A 15,418-nucleotide genomic window follows, 5' to 3' on the forward strand; every position below is an offset into this window, starting at 1 on the left:
TATAAAATAGCATTGATAGAGCTGTTTTTAACTAGACATAACCGCTATCTATAAAGCACAAGGAGAAATGCATTTGGATGCCAGGAATGCATTCGGATGCCAAGCACACATCTCTCTTCCTTAATGGTAGGGTCACTGTATGCAACATTTGGTGACTAGTGTTGGGCTGGGAGAAGGGACATAAGGAGAAAAGATGTATTCTCTCAGTAAAGATGTAGTTGTTTTTTTATACTTTCACATCTTTATAATGGAAGAAAATGCTTGCTGTCAAATATAAGAAGGTGTCTCTTAGTGTTCTGCACTGGACACAGCTGGCATTTTGATGGGTGGTTGGAGGTGGAGGGGTGGATTGGGCTCTCCATCATTTTATCATTTTAAAGCCAGGGTAGAGGTGGGGTTGCCTGTTTGGCAGCATCTGGATGTGGTCCTAAAGTAAATGCCCAAGTGGAGACCCTGACCTTTTCTTTAGATGAAGAACAAGAAAGTGATTGACAGATGGAAAGTCTTTGTGTGTGTGGCCAGAATACTGGAACCACTATGGAATCCCTAATATTTTAATGTGAATTCACTAGCATTCCTGGAGTTTGATTTATAACTAAGTGATGATAAAAGTGCTGCTGGTGACACCTTGCCTTGAGGAGTGGAGGATTCCATAGGTCCAACGTCCCCCCTCTTGGTAACTGACCAAGGTTAGACCAAGGTGAAAGATGGGTGAAAGATTATTACATGTTTCTGGTGTTAGTGAGATGTAGGTTGATAGAAGAGTTCAGTAAAGTTATAATTAAGGCTTTGTACCAAATAAGAAGCTTTATTTTGGATAATTTAGATAATTAGCTTGAGAAAAAAAAAGGGAGGTTCCTGTGGCCAGGATCCTCACCTAACCCTAACTACTTGATGATGTAATTGGCTTACTGCTAGGCTAGTGCTTCCATATACATTAAGTTTCCTATAGATGTCCATAAGAAAACTTCCTCTAAATGCTCTACAGGTTAGACTATGTTGGCGGCAGCAGGGTAGGGGCTGGTTGCCACAGAACTAAGAAATATCCTATGACACAGGTGGGTGTTGTCAAGTTAGAAGCCACCTGTCTCAAAATTTTTTATTACAGTAAACTGGTTATTTTGGGAAAAGATGTTGAGGATAATAAGGAAAGATGAGAATGGTTAGTTTTTAAGCTTCCAATGGTTGGCTCATTGTCCATTATGTATAGTTTCTTATGAACTCTCAAAATGTTACAAATGGAGAAAACTGGAAGTAGAGAGAGGTTAGGCAACTTGCCCAAGGTCACAAAGTGGTAGAGCTGGGTTTTGAAGCCAGCAGAGCTTCCAAAAACTTAACTGCTTTTAAGCTTCTAGATTTATGGACAAAAGGATGTATCAGCCTTTTGCAGTCTAACCTGCAGCCACAAGTGGAGGAGCTTCTATATATGAACTTTGCACTTAACTTCAGTTATTCTGCAGGTTCAGATATACATGCAGTGAGACTGAGGCATTTTCAATGCATTGGTTTTACTTGGAAGAATTCCTTTGGACTGTTTTTCTTCCAGCTAGTCCCCACCCACTCTCCCCACCTCCCATCTCTGCATTATTTAAAGAAGTTATTATAGTAGCTAGAACTATTATATGTTTATACATGACCGTGAACCAGAAGAATTCTCATGTGATTCTAGTATCTATATTTGTAAATGGCAGTATCTACATCTGTAAATGGCAGGTAATGGCTATCGCCTGACAGGTTTTTTAAACAACAGTTTGTAAATGACTTCTGGCTTCTTGGATCGAAGAATTATATAAGTTAAAACAGGAACAAAAGATTCTGACTTAACAGCAGTTATTTCTGGGAAATAGAAGAATGTGCCTACAATAAGAACCATGGAGATCAAAGGGCCAATGCATTAAATTGAGTGAAACTAATAAATCATTGGAAAACAATTTTCAAATAGAAGAAAATATTACAATATGAACAATGGCATTATTACTAACTTTAAAAGAGTAGAGGATTTCTCACATTGCAGTCCATCAAAATCATGTTTCAACCATGTTTATTTGGAAACAATGTTACTATAATGTTCATTTAGAAACTCAAATTCCCAGTGCAGAAAAAGCACTTATTCATTGATGGAACTCTGGAAGCTTAAAAGGCATTAGACTGAGGTGGGTGGGAGCAGCCTTGCAGCCTTCTTACAAGTCACAAGTGAGATCAAGACGTGCCCAGGAGGATTACCACAAGACCTGCTGTCTTATCTGAAGGGGATATTGACAATAGACCAGAATCTGCATAGTAGTAGACATATGTTATTTAAAACTTAGGTTTTATGTAGTATATCATAGGTACAGGCTTTCCTTCCTAAGTACCAGAACCATATGGCTTTTAAATCTGACTACTGCCACCCTAGCAATTGATGAAGAAAAACCCTCTCATTTCATATTCAGACAGATTAAAAGAATCCAAGACTTCCTGGTACCCTCTGGTTGTTCAAAGTTTCCCAACTTCCTCCAAGTATTTCATGCTCCAAAATTCCCTACTCTATATAACTGCCAAAATAAATCTCAGCCTCCTTAAGTCAGATGCCCCCAGACAATGTGCCAGAAATAGGTTACAGGTGCGTTTTTAAGCTTCAACTATTGCTTTCCTCAGTACTAACGGGGCCGGGGTGGGTCAGGGCAGTGGTTTCCAGGCCACTAGCAGGTTCAGCAGTTTACGCAAGTGTAATATACGAATATGACTTTCTATGCATGTTGTGGTATTTTACAAACAACTGGGGAAGAACTTTTCTGAGTATTGCAGATTGATGCTCTTATTATGAGATCAGCTAATACTGATTTAGAAAATGTTTACCTTCTTTTTTAATGAATAGAACTGTGGCTGCCAGCATCCTGAGGCAGGGTGGCCATGCTGCCGCAATCTGGTTCAGTTTCTTTGACAGGTATGCGACCGGCTGCTGCCAGGGCCTAACAGTCTATGTCAGAACACCGAGAGCTACTTTTTTTTTCCATGTACGAAGAGATTGAAGGGCGTTTTTATATTTGGCAGGCCTCTGAAGCAGCCTCTCTTTCTAGGAAGATGGCTCTTGCCTCTTCTGTCTAGACAGGGGGCTCTCGGTCTGTCCCCCCACCCCCACCCCAGGAGGCTGTAGCGGGGTTTTGCCATTGCCGAGAATCCAGGAATCCAGATTCTGCAGAACCCGGCGGCCCCCAGGAACTCTTGTAGGCCTTTCTTCGTCTGGGGCTGTGGTTAGGAGATAATGACATTGTTTCTCTCCGGCCCTAGTGCCCTTTCTCCCTGGGTGAGGAGGAAGCCCAAGTACCAGACTTGCTGCTGGACTGCTTTTGTCCCCGTGGCTCTGAGAATAGTAACAGTCTTGTTACTGAAGGGGGCTACAGGGATTGTGACCACAGTGTTCTGCCCCTAAGGTCATGTTTTGGCCCCCCCACTTTCATTCTGACCGTGGGCTCATGAGGGCTGAGAGTGAGAGAGCCCGGTCCTTGTCAATCTGAGTCTGTTCCTGCCAGGCCAGTGAGCCTTTCCCCGTGAGGCTCCTTCCGGTAGTGACTGGGCTTCGGGGCTTTGCCTCGGTTGGGGCGTTCGTTCTTCCAGTGCCCCTTCTTTTAACAGTAAGCACACTGGTCCCTGGCTAGGGGGGGGTTCCTCAGCTTTCCCCCTCTTGGCGGTCGGCTTTTCTCTGCCTTTTGGTTCTTTCTTTCTTTTAGAGCAGCTGCCAGGAGGCGGGCCTTTTTTTTTTTTCATTCTTCTTTCAGCTTCTCTGTTGGCCTGAACTTCTCTGTTTAGATATCCTTTGTTGGCAATTTTAATCAATTCAGTGATATTTATTCTGGCAAAGCCTTCGAGTTTTTGGAGCTTTCGTCTGATGTCTGGGGTGGCTTGAGCTACGAATAAGGTGTTTTGACCATTTGCTGGCTCCCTGGTGACTCAGAATTGAAGTGAGTGTAGATGCGGTAAGCTTCACACAGTCTTTCATAATAGTCCCCCAGGAGACTCTCCTGGTTGTTGAGTGACTGGAGATACTTTGGTCATGTTCATAGGCTTTTTGGACCCAGCTTTGATCCCCTGAAGGAGGGCGTCCTGATACTGGTGGATCTGATGCTGTCCCTTAGGGGTGGTAAAGTCCCACTTGGGGCACTCCTTGGGGACAGCGATTTCAGCCCATGCACCCCGATCAAGGACCCCGGCTGCCTCTTCTCTTCCGTTGTGAACAGGTTGTGGAGAAGCTGTTGGCAGTCTTTCCAGGTGGCCGATGGGTTTGGAAGACGGATTTCATGAGATCAACCAGGGCTTGTGGCTTTTCCGATGGGGTGTTGTATTTTTAATTGAGGAGGATAGTTGTGGAGAACGGTTGATAGTAAAGCATGGACTGGCTGGGCTGGATGGTCCTGTCTTTATTACACCTTTCAGGCTCCTGCGTCTCTTGCGCTGGCATCTGAAGGGCGCCTGCTCCCAGCCAAGGGCTCAGTCTGGCTACTGGTCTGGGGGAGAGTGGGTCCACTGGTTCTGGAGTTGGCGGGGAGGCTGATGGTGGTGGGGTGTCCAGGACCAGGGGGCTGGGTGCTGATGGCCTTGGGGGCGCATAAAGTGGGGGCAATATTGGCTCTTCCTGTGGATCACCAGCAAGAATTTGTGGCAGCTCAGGCTTCTGTTGATTCTTTGTGGGCTGCTTTGTTGAGGCGACCAAGACCCTACCTTGTCCCTGCCTGTTGCAAGCAAATTGCACCCAAGGGGGAAGGGTCTGGGCAACTCCTAACTGGGAATCAGTGTATGGGAACTGACAAGGATGACCTGGATCTCTAGTGATGACCCGCCAGACTCGACAGATTGTTGGGACATCTAGGGTCCCCTCAGGAGGCCACCCCACATCAAAGGCGGGCCAATCAGATGCTTCACTTGCCAGGGGTCATACTTACTCCATATTCTCCCTGAAATCCCTTTTTGAAAATTTTGATCATGGTTTCAAGAACTGTGGGTTTGCTGTGCCCCGATCCCACGATGTGTTCGTGAGACAGTGCCGCAAAGACAGACAGGGGAGGGGGTGTCATACACTTCATCATTTTAACATAGAATTCCATTAAAGAAGCCTCCCGCTGCTAAAGACTGTGACTCAGAAACAAAGGTTCAGCGGAGAAGAACCTAACGCTTTTAAAAAAGTGGGCCTGGCCTCTTCCCTCTTAGCCATATGTTTGCATTGTTTTTACACTGGCAGTTTCACACAAAGAAGACAGGATGAGCAAAGCAAAGGTATGACAACTTTTTTCCCGTGAGGGATTATTCTGGAACACTGTTCAGGAGACCGTCTCCCTACTCTTGCTTTGAGCAGCATTAAACTAAAAGGTCTCCTTAAACAGCAGGAATTGGGATCTTCTCAAGGATGTGGAGGGTGGCAAAATACATCTGAAGGCCTGATAGCTTCGGAGCCAGAAAATATGCTTTCCTGGGCTGGTGGGAGGAGAGGAGAAAAGGGAGAAGAGCCCTTTCTGGCCTGGATGGAATTGCTTGTCATCTTTCTTTTCAAGTGCCTGAGTCACTTCTATTTCCCAATCTCCCCCACAAAAGCTGAGGGTAGTGAACCGAATTTGGGTCATGCTGAATGAATTTTGGTAGCCACCTTCCCGTAAATCCCCTTGAGGAGCTTCTTAGGACGTTTCCCCTAGAGTCCAGTGTGCAGCCTGACCTTCTCAGCACCAATGGAGCTGGTGTGTCTGGAAACACACTGCTCTCTGACTAAGGACTCCCCTCGTCCTATCTTGCCCTTACTTGTGGTCACAGAGGGGCAGGGTGGGGATGAAATGGGGTGCTGGGGGAGGGATGGAGGAGAATATATGGGCCGCTGCAAACTCATCACAGGCACTTGGGAAACGTCTGTGACATGCAGGGCCTACTGACAGTGACTCGGGGTTGTCCCTCATGAAAGGAGGCCTCCTTGTCATTCTGTGTAAATGGCATTTCCTTACCCATTGCCATTCATACCCTACCTGCCCCATGTGGTACACAGAGACAGATATATTGAGAATGTACATCTTTACTGATAACACAAGTGTGGAGGGGATAAGGGTGGCATGGGCAGCATGGGTGGCCCATGGCGCCAGAAGCATCCATCTGTGCTCCAGCTCTGGAACTAGGATTCTAGGGCCCCTCCATCATTACGATGGCAGGGTGGTCTGGGTCAGCTGGTGCGTTCCTGGGCACTAGGAGCTCTGATTTCGCTTGTACTTGGCCCTCCGATTCTTAAACCACATCTATAATCAGAGGGAAAATAGGATTGGTTTAGTATATGAAACAGTTGATGCCATCATAGAAAAAACACAGCGTGCAACTTTACATCTGCCATTCGAATTTCAAACTGCATCAGGAGAAGCTATTTAATTATTGCTAAAATAACTCCGCAAAGTTAGCACCACACCCCCTCCCTCCAGCTCACCCTCAGCTCCAGCTATGTGCCAGGCTCTGGAATAGGTATATTACTTTGTCTCTGTGCTCCCAATTTTAATATTCTAATGTTTTTTCCAGGTATTGGCTGGAAGTCTGGCTTATTAACTGGACCAATCCTTGCTGCTGATCCCAGGCCTGATTACAGGATAAAGAAAGGTCTGTATCCTGACAGTGGATCATCAGCTGTCCAGCTGCCTCTTGCCCCTTCCTCACTAGGGATAGGGTCAGCTTGTGTACGGGGGAATTTGAACACTGTAAGTAGTGGGCCCTATTTAAAGTCGTATTGAGTGGAAGAGCTCCCTATTTGAAAAGCCAATCTATCTTCAGCGGGAAGTAAATAATCAATAGGAAGGAACATGGATTTTTAGACAAGGTTTCCTTCATGGATGTCCTAGGGGTCATGAGTCCTTTGAGACCTCTCGAGAGTTAAAATGCAGTCTGCCCCTTTTTAGGGAGGCCTGGCCATATAGGGTCCTGAGGAGTGTGTGGCTTGTCTAACTGGGACCTGAGAGTTGCTGACATCTTGGACACTGCCTTGATTCTTGTAATCTGCAGCATTAAGGAAAGTCGAGACCATCTCAAGGCACACCGTGGTCACTGTTGTCAATTCTGCATGCTCCAACCTGCCCCACCCTTCAAACCTTCCTGGGCTCAGGACCAGGTCAGCCCACTCTGCTCTGGCTACAGTCCCAGGATCCTGGACCACAGCCACTGTTGTCCAGCATGGCAGGTTATCCTAGGCGCTGCTACTCAACCAGGAGGTCCCAATCCCATCCCTTATTCTTAAGGCAAGAACGTGGAACAGGCATTTTAGGAACATAGGCGACAACAATGAGGCTAAGGGGTTGTAGCATGGCTCCTCCCTAAATATCCGCCAACTAATTTTGCAAACAGAGCAAAACTGTCAGTCCAACTGCACTATCTTCTCAGTGTCCTAGTTAATGGGGTTTACATTGTACTTAAATCCTTTTGGAAATTTCCAAACTGCGAATTTTATGTGACACAAAGGGCCTTTTTTCCCTGCCTGAAGCCTCATTTCCACTCTCCTGTCTTAGTATTTGCAGTCTTTCTGCCGCATGAATACATGTTTAAGAAAGGCCAGTGTGATAGAACTCATTTTTGTGGGATCCAAAGGCACCAGTGGTCAAATCTCCATAAACATAACCAAAGCCCACAGCTGGCTGTAGCGGTCTGGGCTGATATTAGGTCTCTATCCCCAATATTGGTTTCACCAAACAGTTCTATTTGCAAAAGAAAGGAGGAAGACTTGTGTATTAATTTTCTCATGGAAATGCATGCGGCAGGGTTTGGAAATAGATGAGAACCCTGAAGTTTTTTTCCTGCTTTGTTGTTCCTCGTGGCTCCCATTGCCTTCAGAATGCCAGTGAGAGAACACTATATGAACCCGGAGCGGGGGGGGCAAGCTACTCACCAAGCATTACATTTTCCTTATCCTCTGCAATATGCCTTGCCGGCCTAAGAAACTGCTCCCAACCTCCTCCCACCCTTTCCAAGCCGAGCCAGGCCTGTGAGCCCAGCCTCTGGCATTAGGACGCCAGCACTCAATGGTGGGCTGTGTGGGGCTGCTTTTCAGGCACTCCCAGCGCCAGACCTTCAGCTCTTTGTTCATCACTGCACTCAAATGTGCACTGCAGCAAAGCTAATGAATTCAAAACTCATACCGATTTTCTTTTCTTCTTTGGGGGGAAATACCTCTTTGATAAAACTTAGGGTTCTTTTTATTTTTTTTGGCCGCCCATTTGTCCCAGATGGGCAAAAAAGTATCATTTCCTGGGGGAACGAAAAGTACTTGAAATTAACACAGCTATGAATCTACCCTGAAAGGAGGGCCATCCTTCCCTCCCCCACCAAACAGATTCCACAAAATTCACCTCTTCAAAGTAGTACCATCAAAATGGAAAAAAATAAATTCCTCAGATGTTAGAAATTCCTCAGGAGAATACTGGCACATTTAGTAGATTCATAATGTTGCATTTGTATGGTGTCTGTAAAGACCTATTTTGACTATATGTAATTCTTTTCCTAACCTGTTTCTCCCTTGTTGGGTCAAATTAATATTAATTCAACATTCTTCTTGCTTGCTTCATTCTTTAGACAAATTTTCAAAGCTTACAAAACTTTCTTCCCATTCTCACCATAATGTGGCTATTCTAGCAATGTCTTCGGGTTGATACATCAAAGTATTAAAGAAAATTAAAATTTAGAGCTGCCGCTCTACGCCGCCTTACCAAACACTTAAAAACACCAGCGGGAGAATCAAGCAACCGGACTTTTAAGCTATCTTCCTCTGTCTCAGCTTAATTAAAAGTTACTCCTTCACTCCCCCATTTATAAACACACTCATTTTTCTAACAGCTTATGTCTGGTTTTAAGTGATTTAGCACAACTGAACCCTCTCATAACCTGCTCTGTGCATTAATTTGAGTACTTCCAAATTTAGGATGAGTCCCACTCTACACAGAAGTGTTCCCCCTACAGGATACCACTGTTAGAATGAGTTGAACGTTATTGAACATACACATATATATGTATATAGGTATTATATATTCTATATGTATATATAGATCTACATATCTATATGTTTGTAAAATATATGTATTTAGATTTGTACACAGAATAGAAGCAGTTCCTTTTTTTCCCTTTTTCTTTAAGAAATCATGTTCTCACTTGTCATGGGAAATATTCATAAGCTGGAGTTTAAATATCCCATTTTCCACCTGCAAAGATCCCTAAGGTTAAAAGTTCTTTGCCAGTGGAAAAACAACAAAAACACGAATGTGAGAATGCCTAGAATAAAAGCATCCAATCCTCAAAGCAGGCTTCAGAGCGGCTGCCCTGCCATTCAGTTGTACTCACCTGCACTCTAGCTTCAGTCTCACCTATGGATCTTGCAAGTAGGCTTCTGAAGAGAGAAAACCACAAATGTCTTAGTATTCGCAGTTGTGGATAACATTAAATATGTACATTTTATGCTTGTTTTAAATTTGTAGTCTCCCCGCAAGACCGCCCAAGTAAACTTTTCTGTCATTTACGGCCCCAGGCTTCCTTTTTAGATGGCTTCCCCTCAAAATTTAAGGTGGCACTGACAACTCAGTATCCAAGAAAAATAATTTTAATGTACCTTTTAAAAAAATTAATGCAAAGAGTCTAATGAACAAATTATCAAAACTTTTAATAAAAGAACAATCCATCAACTGGGGTTGCATGACAGTACCTCACTCTCCTTCCCTGATTCCACTAAAATTTTATTTACTAAAAAGGGCCACTAGCACAGGTGGCAAAAGCAAGAAATACATATATGGGACTACATCAAAATTTAAAACTTCTGTGCATCAAAGGACACGAACGGAGTGAAAAGACAACCCATGGAATGGGAGAAAATATTTTCAAATCATGTATCTGATAAGGAGTTACTATACAGAATATATTAAGAATTCTTACAACTCGACAGTAAAGAAACACCCAGATTAACAAAGGGGCAAAGGGCCCAAACTGACACTTCTTCAAAGATGACACACAAATGGCTACCATGTACGTGAAAAGATGCTCAACATCAATGTTCATTAAGGAAATGCAAATAAAAACCACACTGATTTCCTCCTCATCCCATTAAGATAGCTACTACCAAAACACCAGAACACCAAGTGTTGATAAGGATGTGAAGAAATTGGAAGTCTTGGGAATGTAAAATGATGCAGCTGCTAAGGAAAAAACAAAATTTAGAAATGGGATTAGCCTATGATCAGCAATATTCCACTTCTGCATATGTACCCAAAATAATTGAAAATGGTCTTGGAAAGATATTTGTACTACCCAGAATAGCCAAAACGCAGAAGCAACCCAAGTGCCCAGTAATAAATGGACAGGTAAAGAAAAGATGGTATTTACACACAATGGAATATTATTAGCCCTAAAAGGAAGGACTTCTGGGACACGCTATGACATGAATGAACCCTGAGGATATGATGCTAAGTGAAAAAAGCCAGTCTCACAAAGAAAAAACTATGATTCCACTTCCATGAGGTACTCAGAGTAGTTAAATTCATGGGAACAGATAGTAACAAAATGGTTGCCCAGGCTGAGGGGGCTGGGGGAACAGTGAGTTGCTCACACTGTACTCACTTCTCAGGTTTCAAGATGAAGAGTCCTGGAGATCAGTTACACAACAATGTGTGTACATAACACTACTGGACTGTATGTTTAAAAATGGTGAAGACACTAAATTTTATGTGTATTTTGCCACAATAAAACATCAGGAGAAAAGGAACAAGACAAGGATGCCCACTCTACCCGCTTTTATTCAACACAGTACTGTAGTTTGTAGCCACGGAAATCAGACAACACAAAGAAATAAAAGGCATCCAGATTGGGAGGGAAAAAGTCAAACTGCCACCCTTTGCAGATGACGTGATACTGTACGTAAAAAACCTGAAAGAATCCACTCCAAAAGTACAACTACTATCTGAATTCAGCAAAGTTGCAGAATACAAAATTAATACACACAAATCTGTCACATTCCTATACACTAACGACAAACTAGCAGAAAGAGCAATCAGGAAAACAGTTCCATTCACAGTTGCATCAAAAAGAATAAAATACCCAGGAATAAACCTAACCAAGGAGGTGAAAGACCTATACCCTGAAAGCTACAAGACACTTTTGAGAGAAACTAAAGAGGACACTAATAAATGGAAATTCATCCCATGCTCTTGGGTACCAAGAATTAGTATTGTCAAAGTGGTCAGCCTGCCTAAAGCAATCTACAGATTCACTGCAATCCCTTTCAAAATACCAAAAGCATTCTTCAACAAACTGGAACAAATAGTTCTGAAATTCATATGGAATCACAAAAGACCCCTAATAGCCAAAGCAATCCTGAGGAGGAGGAATATAGCAGAGGGGATCTCGCTTCCAAAATCCAAGCTCTACTACAAAGCCACAGTAATCAAGACAATTTGGTACTGGCACTAGAACAGACCCATAGACCAATGGAACAGAATAGAGTCCAGATATTAACACAAGCACATATGGTCAATTAGTATATGATAAAGGAGCCATGGATATACAATGGGGAAAAGACAGCCTCTTCAACAACTTGTGTTGGCAAAACTGGACAGCTACATGTAAGAGAATGAAACTGGATTACTGTCTAACTCCAGACACAAAAGTAAACTCAAAATGGATGAAAGACCTGAATGTAAGTCACGGAACCATAAAACTCTTAGGAGAAAACATAGGCAAAAATCTCTTGAATACCAACATGAGCATATCTCTCCAGGCAAGGGAAACAAAAGCAAAAACGAACAAGTGGGACTATATCAAACTAAAAGGCTTCTTCTGTACAGCAAAGGACACCATCAGTAGAACAAAAAGGCATCCTAGAGTATGGGAGAACATATTCATAAATGACATATCTGATAAGGGGTTGACATCCAAAATATATAAAGAGCTCATGTGCCTAAACAACGAAAAACCAAATAATCCGGTTAAAAAATGGGCAGAGGATCTGAAGAGACACTTCTCCAAAGAAGAAATTCAGATGGCCAACAGGCACATGAAAAGACGCTCCACATTGCTAACCATCAGAGAAATGCAAATTAAAACCACAGTGAGATATCTCCTTACACCAGTTAGGATGGCCAACATCCAAAAGACAAGCAACAAAAAATGCTGGCAAGGATGTGGAGAAAGGGGAACCCTCCTACACTGCTGGTGGGAATGTAAATTAGTTCAACCATTGTGGAAAGCAGTATGGAGGTTCCTCGAAAAACTAACAATAGAAATGCCAATCGACCCAGGAATTCCACTCCTAGGAATTTACCCTAAGAATGCGGGATCCCAGATTCAAAAAGACACGCACCCCTATGTTTGTTGCAGCGCTGTTTACAAGAGCCAAGAAATGGAAGCAACCTAAGTGTCCATCAGTAGATGAATGGATAAAGAAGATAAACAATGGAATGCTATTCAGCCATAAGAAAACAAATCCTACCATTTCCAACAACGTGGATGGACCTAGAGGGTATGGATCTGATGGACCTCAGTGAAATAAGCCAGGCAGAGAAAGACAAGTACCAAATGATTTCACTCATCTGTGGAGTATAACAACAAAGCAAAAACTGAAGGAACAAAACAGCAGCAGACTCACAGAACCCAAGAATGGACTAACAGTTACCAAAGGGAAAGGGACTGGGGAGGATGGGTGGGAAGGAAGGGATAAGCGGATTAAGGGGCATTATGATTAGCACACATAATGTGGGGGTGGGGCACGGGGAAGGCGGTATCGCACACAGAAGACAGGTAGTGACTCTGGCATCGTACTATGCTGATGGGCAGTGACTGCAATGGGGTATGTGGTGGGGACTTGATAATGGGGGCAATCTGGTAACCACAGTGTTGCTCATGTGATTGTATATTAATGACACCATAACAAAAAAATTAGGAAAAAAGTCTTATAAACCATAAGAATGGGGAAACGACTCGAATAAGCATTGTAAAAGATGCTCAACATCGCCAATCAACAGCAAAATGCAAATCAGAACCACAGTGAGGTACCACTTCACATGCATTGAGATGACTAATATCAAAAAAACAAAATAACAGGTGTCGAAAACTAAGGAGAATCAGAATCGTTGTGTACTGCTAGTGGGAATGTAAAACAGTGCAGCCATTATGGAAGACAGTAGAGCAGTTGTTAAAGTAAATTAAAAAGAGAATTACCACACAATCCAACAATTCCACCTTTGGGTTTATACCTGAAATAATCGAAAACTGACTCCAACTGATACTTACACACCCAAGTTCACAGCAGCATTATGCACAGCAGCCAAAAGGCAGAAGCAACCCAAGTGCCCATTAATAAAGGGACAGGTAAAGAAAATATGGCATTTACACACAACAGAATATTAGCCCTAAAAAGGAAGAGACTTCTGAGACATGCTACAACATGAATGAAGCCTCAGGATATTACACTAAGAGGAAAACTCCAGTCACAAAAAGAAAAACTGATTCCACTTACATGAGGCACTCAGTCAAATTAATGGCAATAGAGAGTACAAAACGGGTGCCAGGGCTGAGCTGGGTGGGGGAACAGTGAGTTTCTCACTGCGTATAGACTTCTTAGTTTTCAAGAGGAAGAGTCCTGGAGAGTGGTTATATAACAATACGAATGTACATAACACTACTGGACTGTAGGCTTAAAAATGGCAGAGATACTAAATTTTGCCTTTACGTATATTTTACAATAAAAAAAAAACACACCAGTTTCCAGACTTGATTCACATAACTACTGTGTGAAAATATTTCTGTTGCTGCACAGAAGGCATTCTCATCCCCCAACCTTGGGGCACAGGTGGCTTTTTTGGCTTAGGAAGGGAGAGAGGAGGCTGGGGGAGAGACAAAGGTGCTTGGAAATGAACCTAAACCCCCTGAAGAACAGAGTGCTCCCTGGAGCAAGCCACTTACCTTGTGAGCCCGTCCAGGTACCGAGTTTGCTCAAAAATGCTTTCCATCACCCGCAGCTGCTCCGGCATGAAATGAATGCGCCGGGCGCGTCGCTTCCCACGGTGGGGCAGCGCAGCCTCGGCAGCCGCCGCCGCACAAGCCGGGTCTTCAGGCTGTTGATTCTTCTGGCCGCCCCCACTACCCTCGTGGTTCCCGTCGACCTCGTGGCTCCCGTCGCCCTCATGGTTCCCGTCACCTTCACGGTTCTTGTCTTCACACCTGATGTCGCCTTCTTCACTGTTGGAATCGCCCGTGAGGTCTGGAGTTCCTTCGCCAGGGTGGCCGCCTCCTTTCTCGTCTGATGCTGCACCCTGCACGAATCCAGATCTTATTCCGGTTTCGTATGTTCCCAGGCAGAAGTAGCCCAGGTTATAGTAGATGCCCAGGTCATGGTAATTGCCCCTGGGCTGACGCTCCATGGCTGGAGCAAGGCAAAAGCCGTGCGCTTCCACAGACTGCTGGCCTGGAACAGAGCGGCAGGCACAGACGTTTTTTCTGGCGCCAGCTACTGGTTCTAACTGGTTTGGGGCTGGTTCTAGGCCTGCTCACGCCCCTTCAGACGACTGCTATTGGCTGTCTCTTTCCCGCCAGTTGTAGTGAGTGGGACTTGCTTCGGCGCGAAAGCGGCTGGGGCGTGGCCACAAGGGGGTGCTATGAGAAGGACGTGTGGTGGGGGGATGGGCGTGTGCAGAGTCAGGGCTCTACAGCTCAGCTTACTAAGGAGTCAGGAGGCGTGTCTGTTGTGCGAGATTATGCAAGCTGATTTTGGGGAGGGGTCGGGAGTGGGGAGAGATGGAAGGCATGAGACCTCACACCAACTATGGGGAGCCCTTGTGAAAAGTTAGGAGACCGTCTTACGGTCCAACCCTCCACATTTGGCATCCTGCATATGCTACGAGTTAATAAGCTGAAATGATTAATTAGGGGGCTGTTTCCTCCTGATTTTCTGCACGTGCACTCAAGGCAGAGCCCACCGTGTTCCCCGGGGTGTCGGCATGGGATCTTGAGGCTGGGTCTGCAGAGCATTCTGGGTCGGACGTGCTCTGCAAGAAACCCAAAGCGTCCCTCAAAGTTCAAGTTCTCCAAAGCTTTAGTAATGAATCTGCATCAGAGTGCGGGTGCAGATCCCAGCCCCGTGCTTAGTGCATCCAAGAACGCTTGCTTGCACTGCACAGTGGATTCCATAGTGGAGTACACGATCTGAATTCCCTTGGGGAGTATGCTTCCTCCGCTGCACTGCACTCCAGCATCTTGCTATGCTCCCCACCCAGGCTCGGGTGTTCCCTGTGCTGGGTGGGCTCCTGTTGGGAACCCGGGTGAGTGTCCTCCACCTTTCTGCCTGCTCCTCCTCCTCCTCCTCCTCCTCCCTTTCCTCCCTTTTCCTGGAAATAACATCCTGACCTCTTGCTCAGGAAAAAATAACATTTTATTTATAGTCAAATAAAAAAGATCCGGG

General features: G+C 44.5%; 1 protein-coding gene across 1 annotated transcript; it reads right to left on the bottom strand.

The window, feature by feature from the left end:
* Positions 1-6,054: 6,054 nt before the first annotated feature.
* LOC140847539 (rhox homeobox family member 1-like) lies at positions 6,055-14,453 on the bottom strand. The gene is made up of 3 exons (XM_073228197.1): positions 13,924-14,453; positions 9,319-9,364; positions 6,055-6,248 (listed from the first exon to the last, which is right to left on the bottom strand). Exons 1-3 carry the CDS (start codon positions 14,379-14,381, stop codon positions 6,198-6,200), a joined length of 555 nt encoding a protein of 184 aa, XP_073084298.1. The 5' UTR covers positions 14,382-14,453; the 3' UTR covers positions 6,055-6,197.
* Between the last annotated feature and the right edge of the window lie 965 nt (positions 14,454-15,418).

The sequence above is a fragment of the Manis javanica genome, chromosome X, assembly GCF_040802235.1.
Source record: "Manis javanica isolate MJ-LG chromosome X, MJ_LKY, whole genome shotgun sequence".
Lineage (NCBI taxonomy): Eukaryota > Metazoa > Chordata > Mammalia > Pholidota > Manidae > Manis > Manis javanica.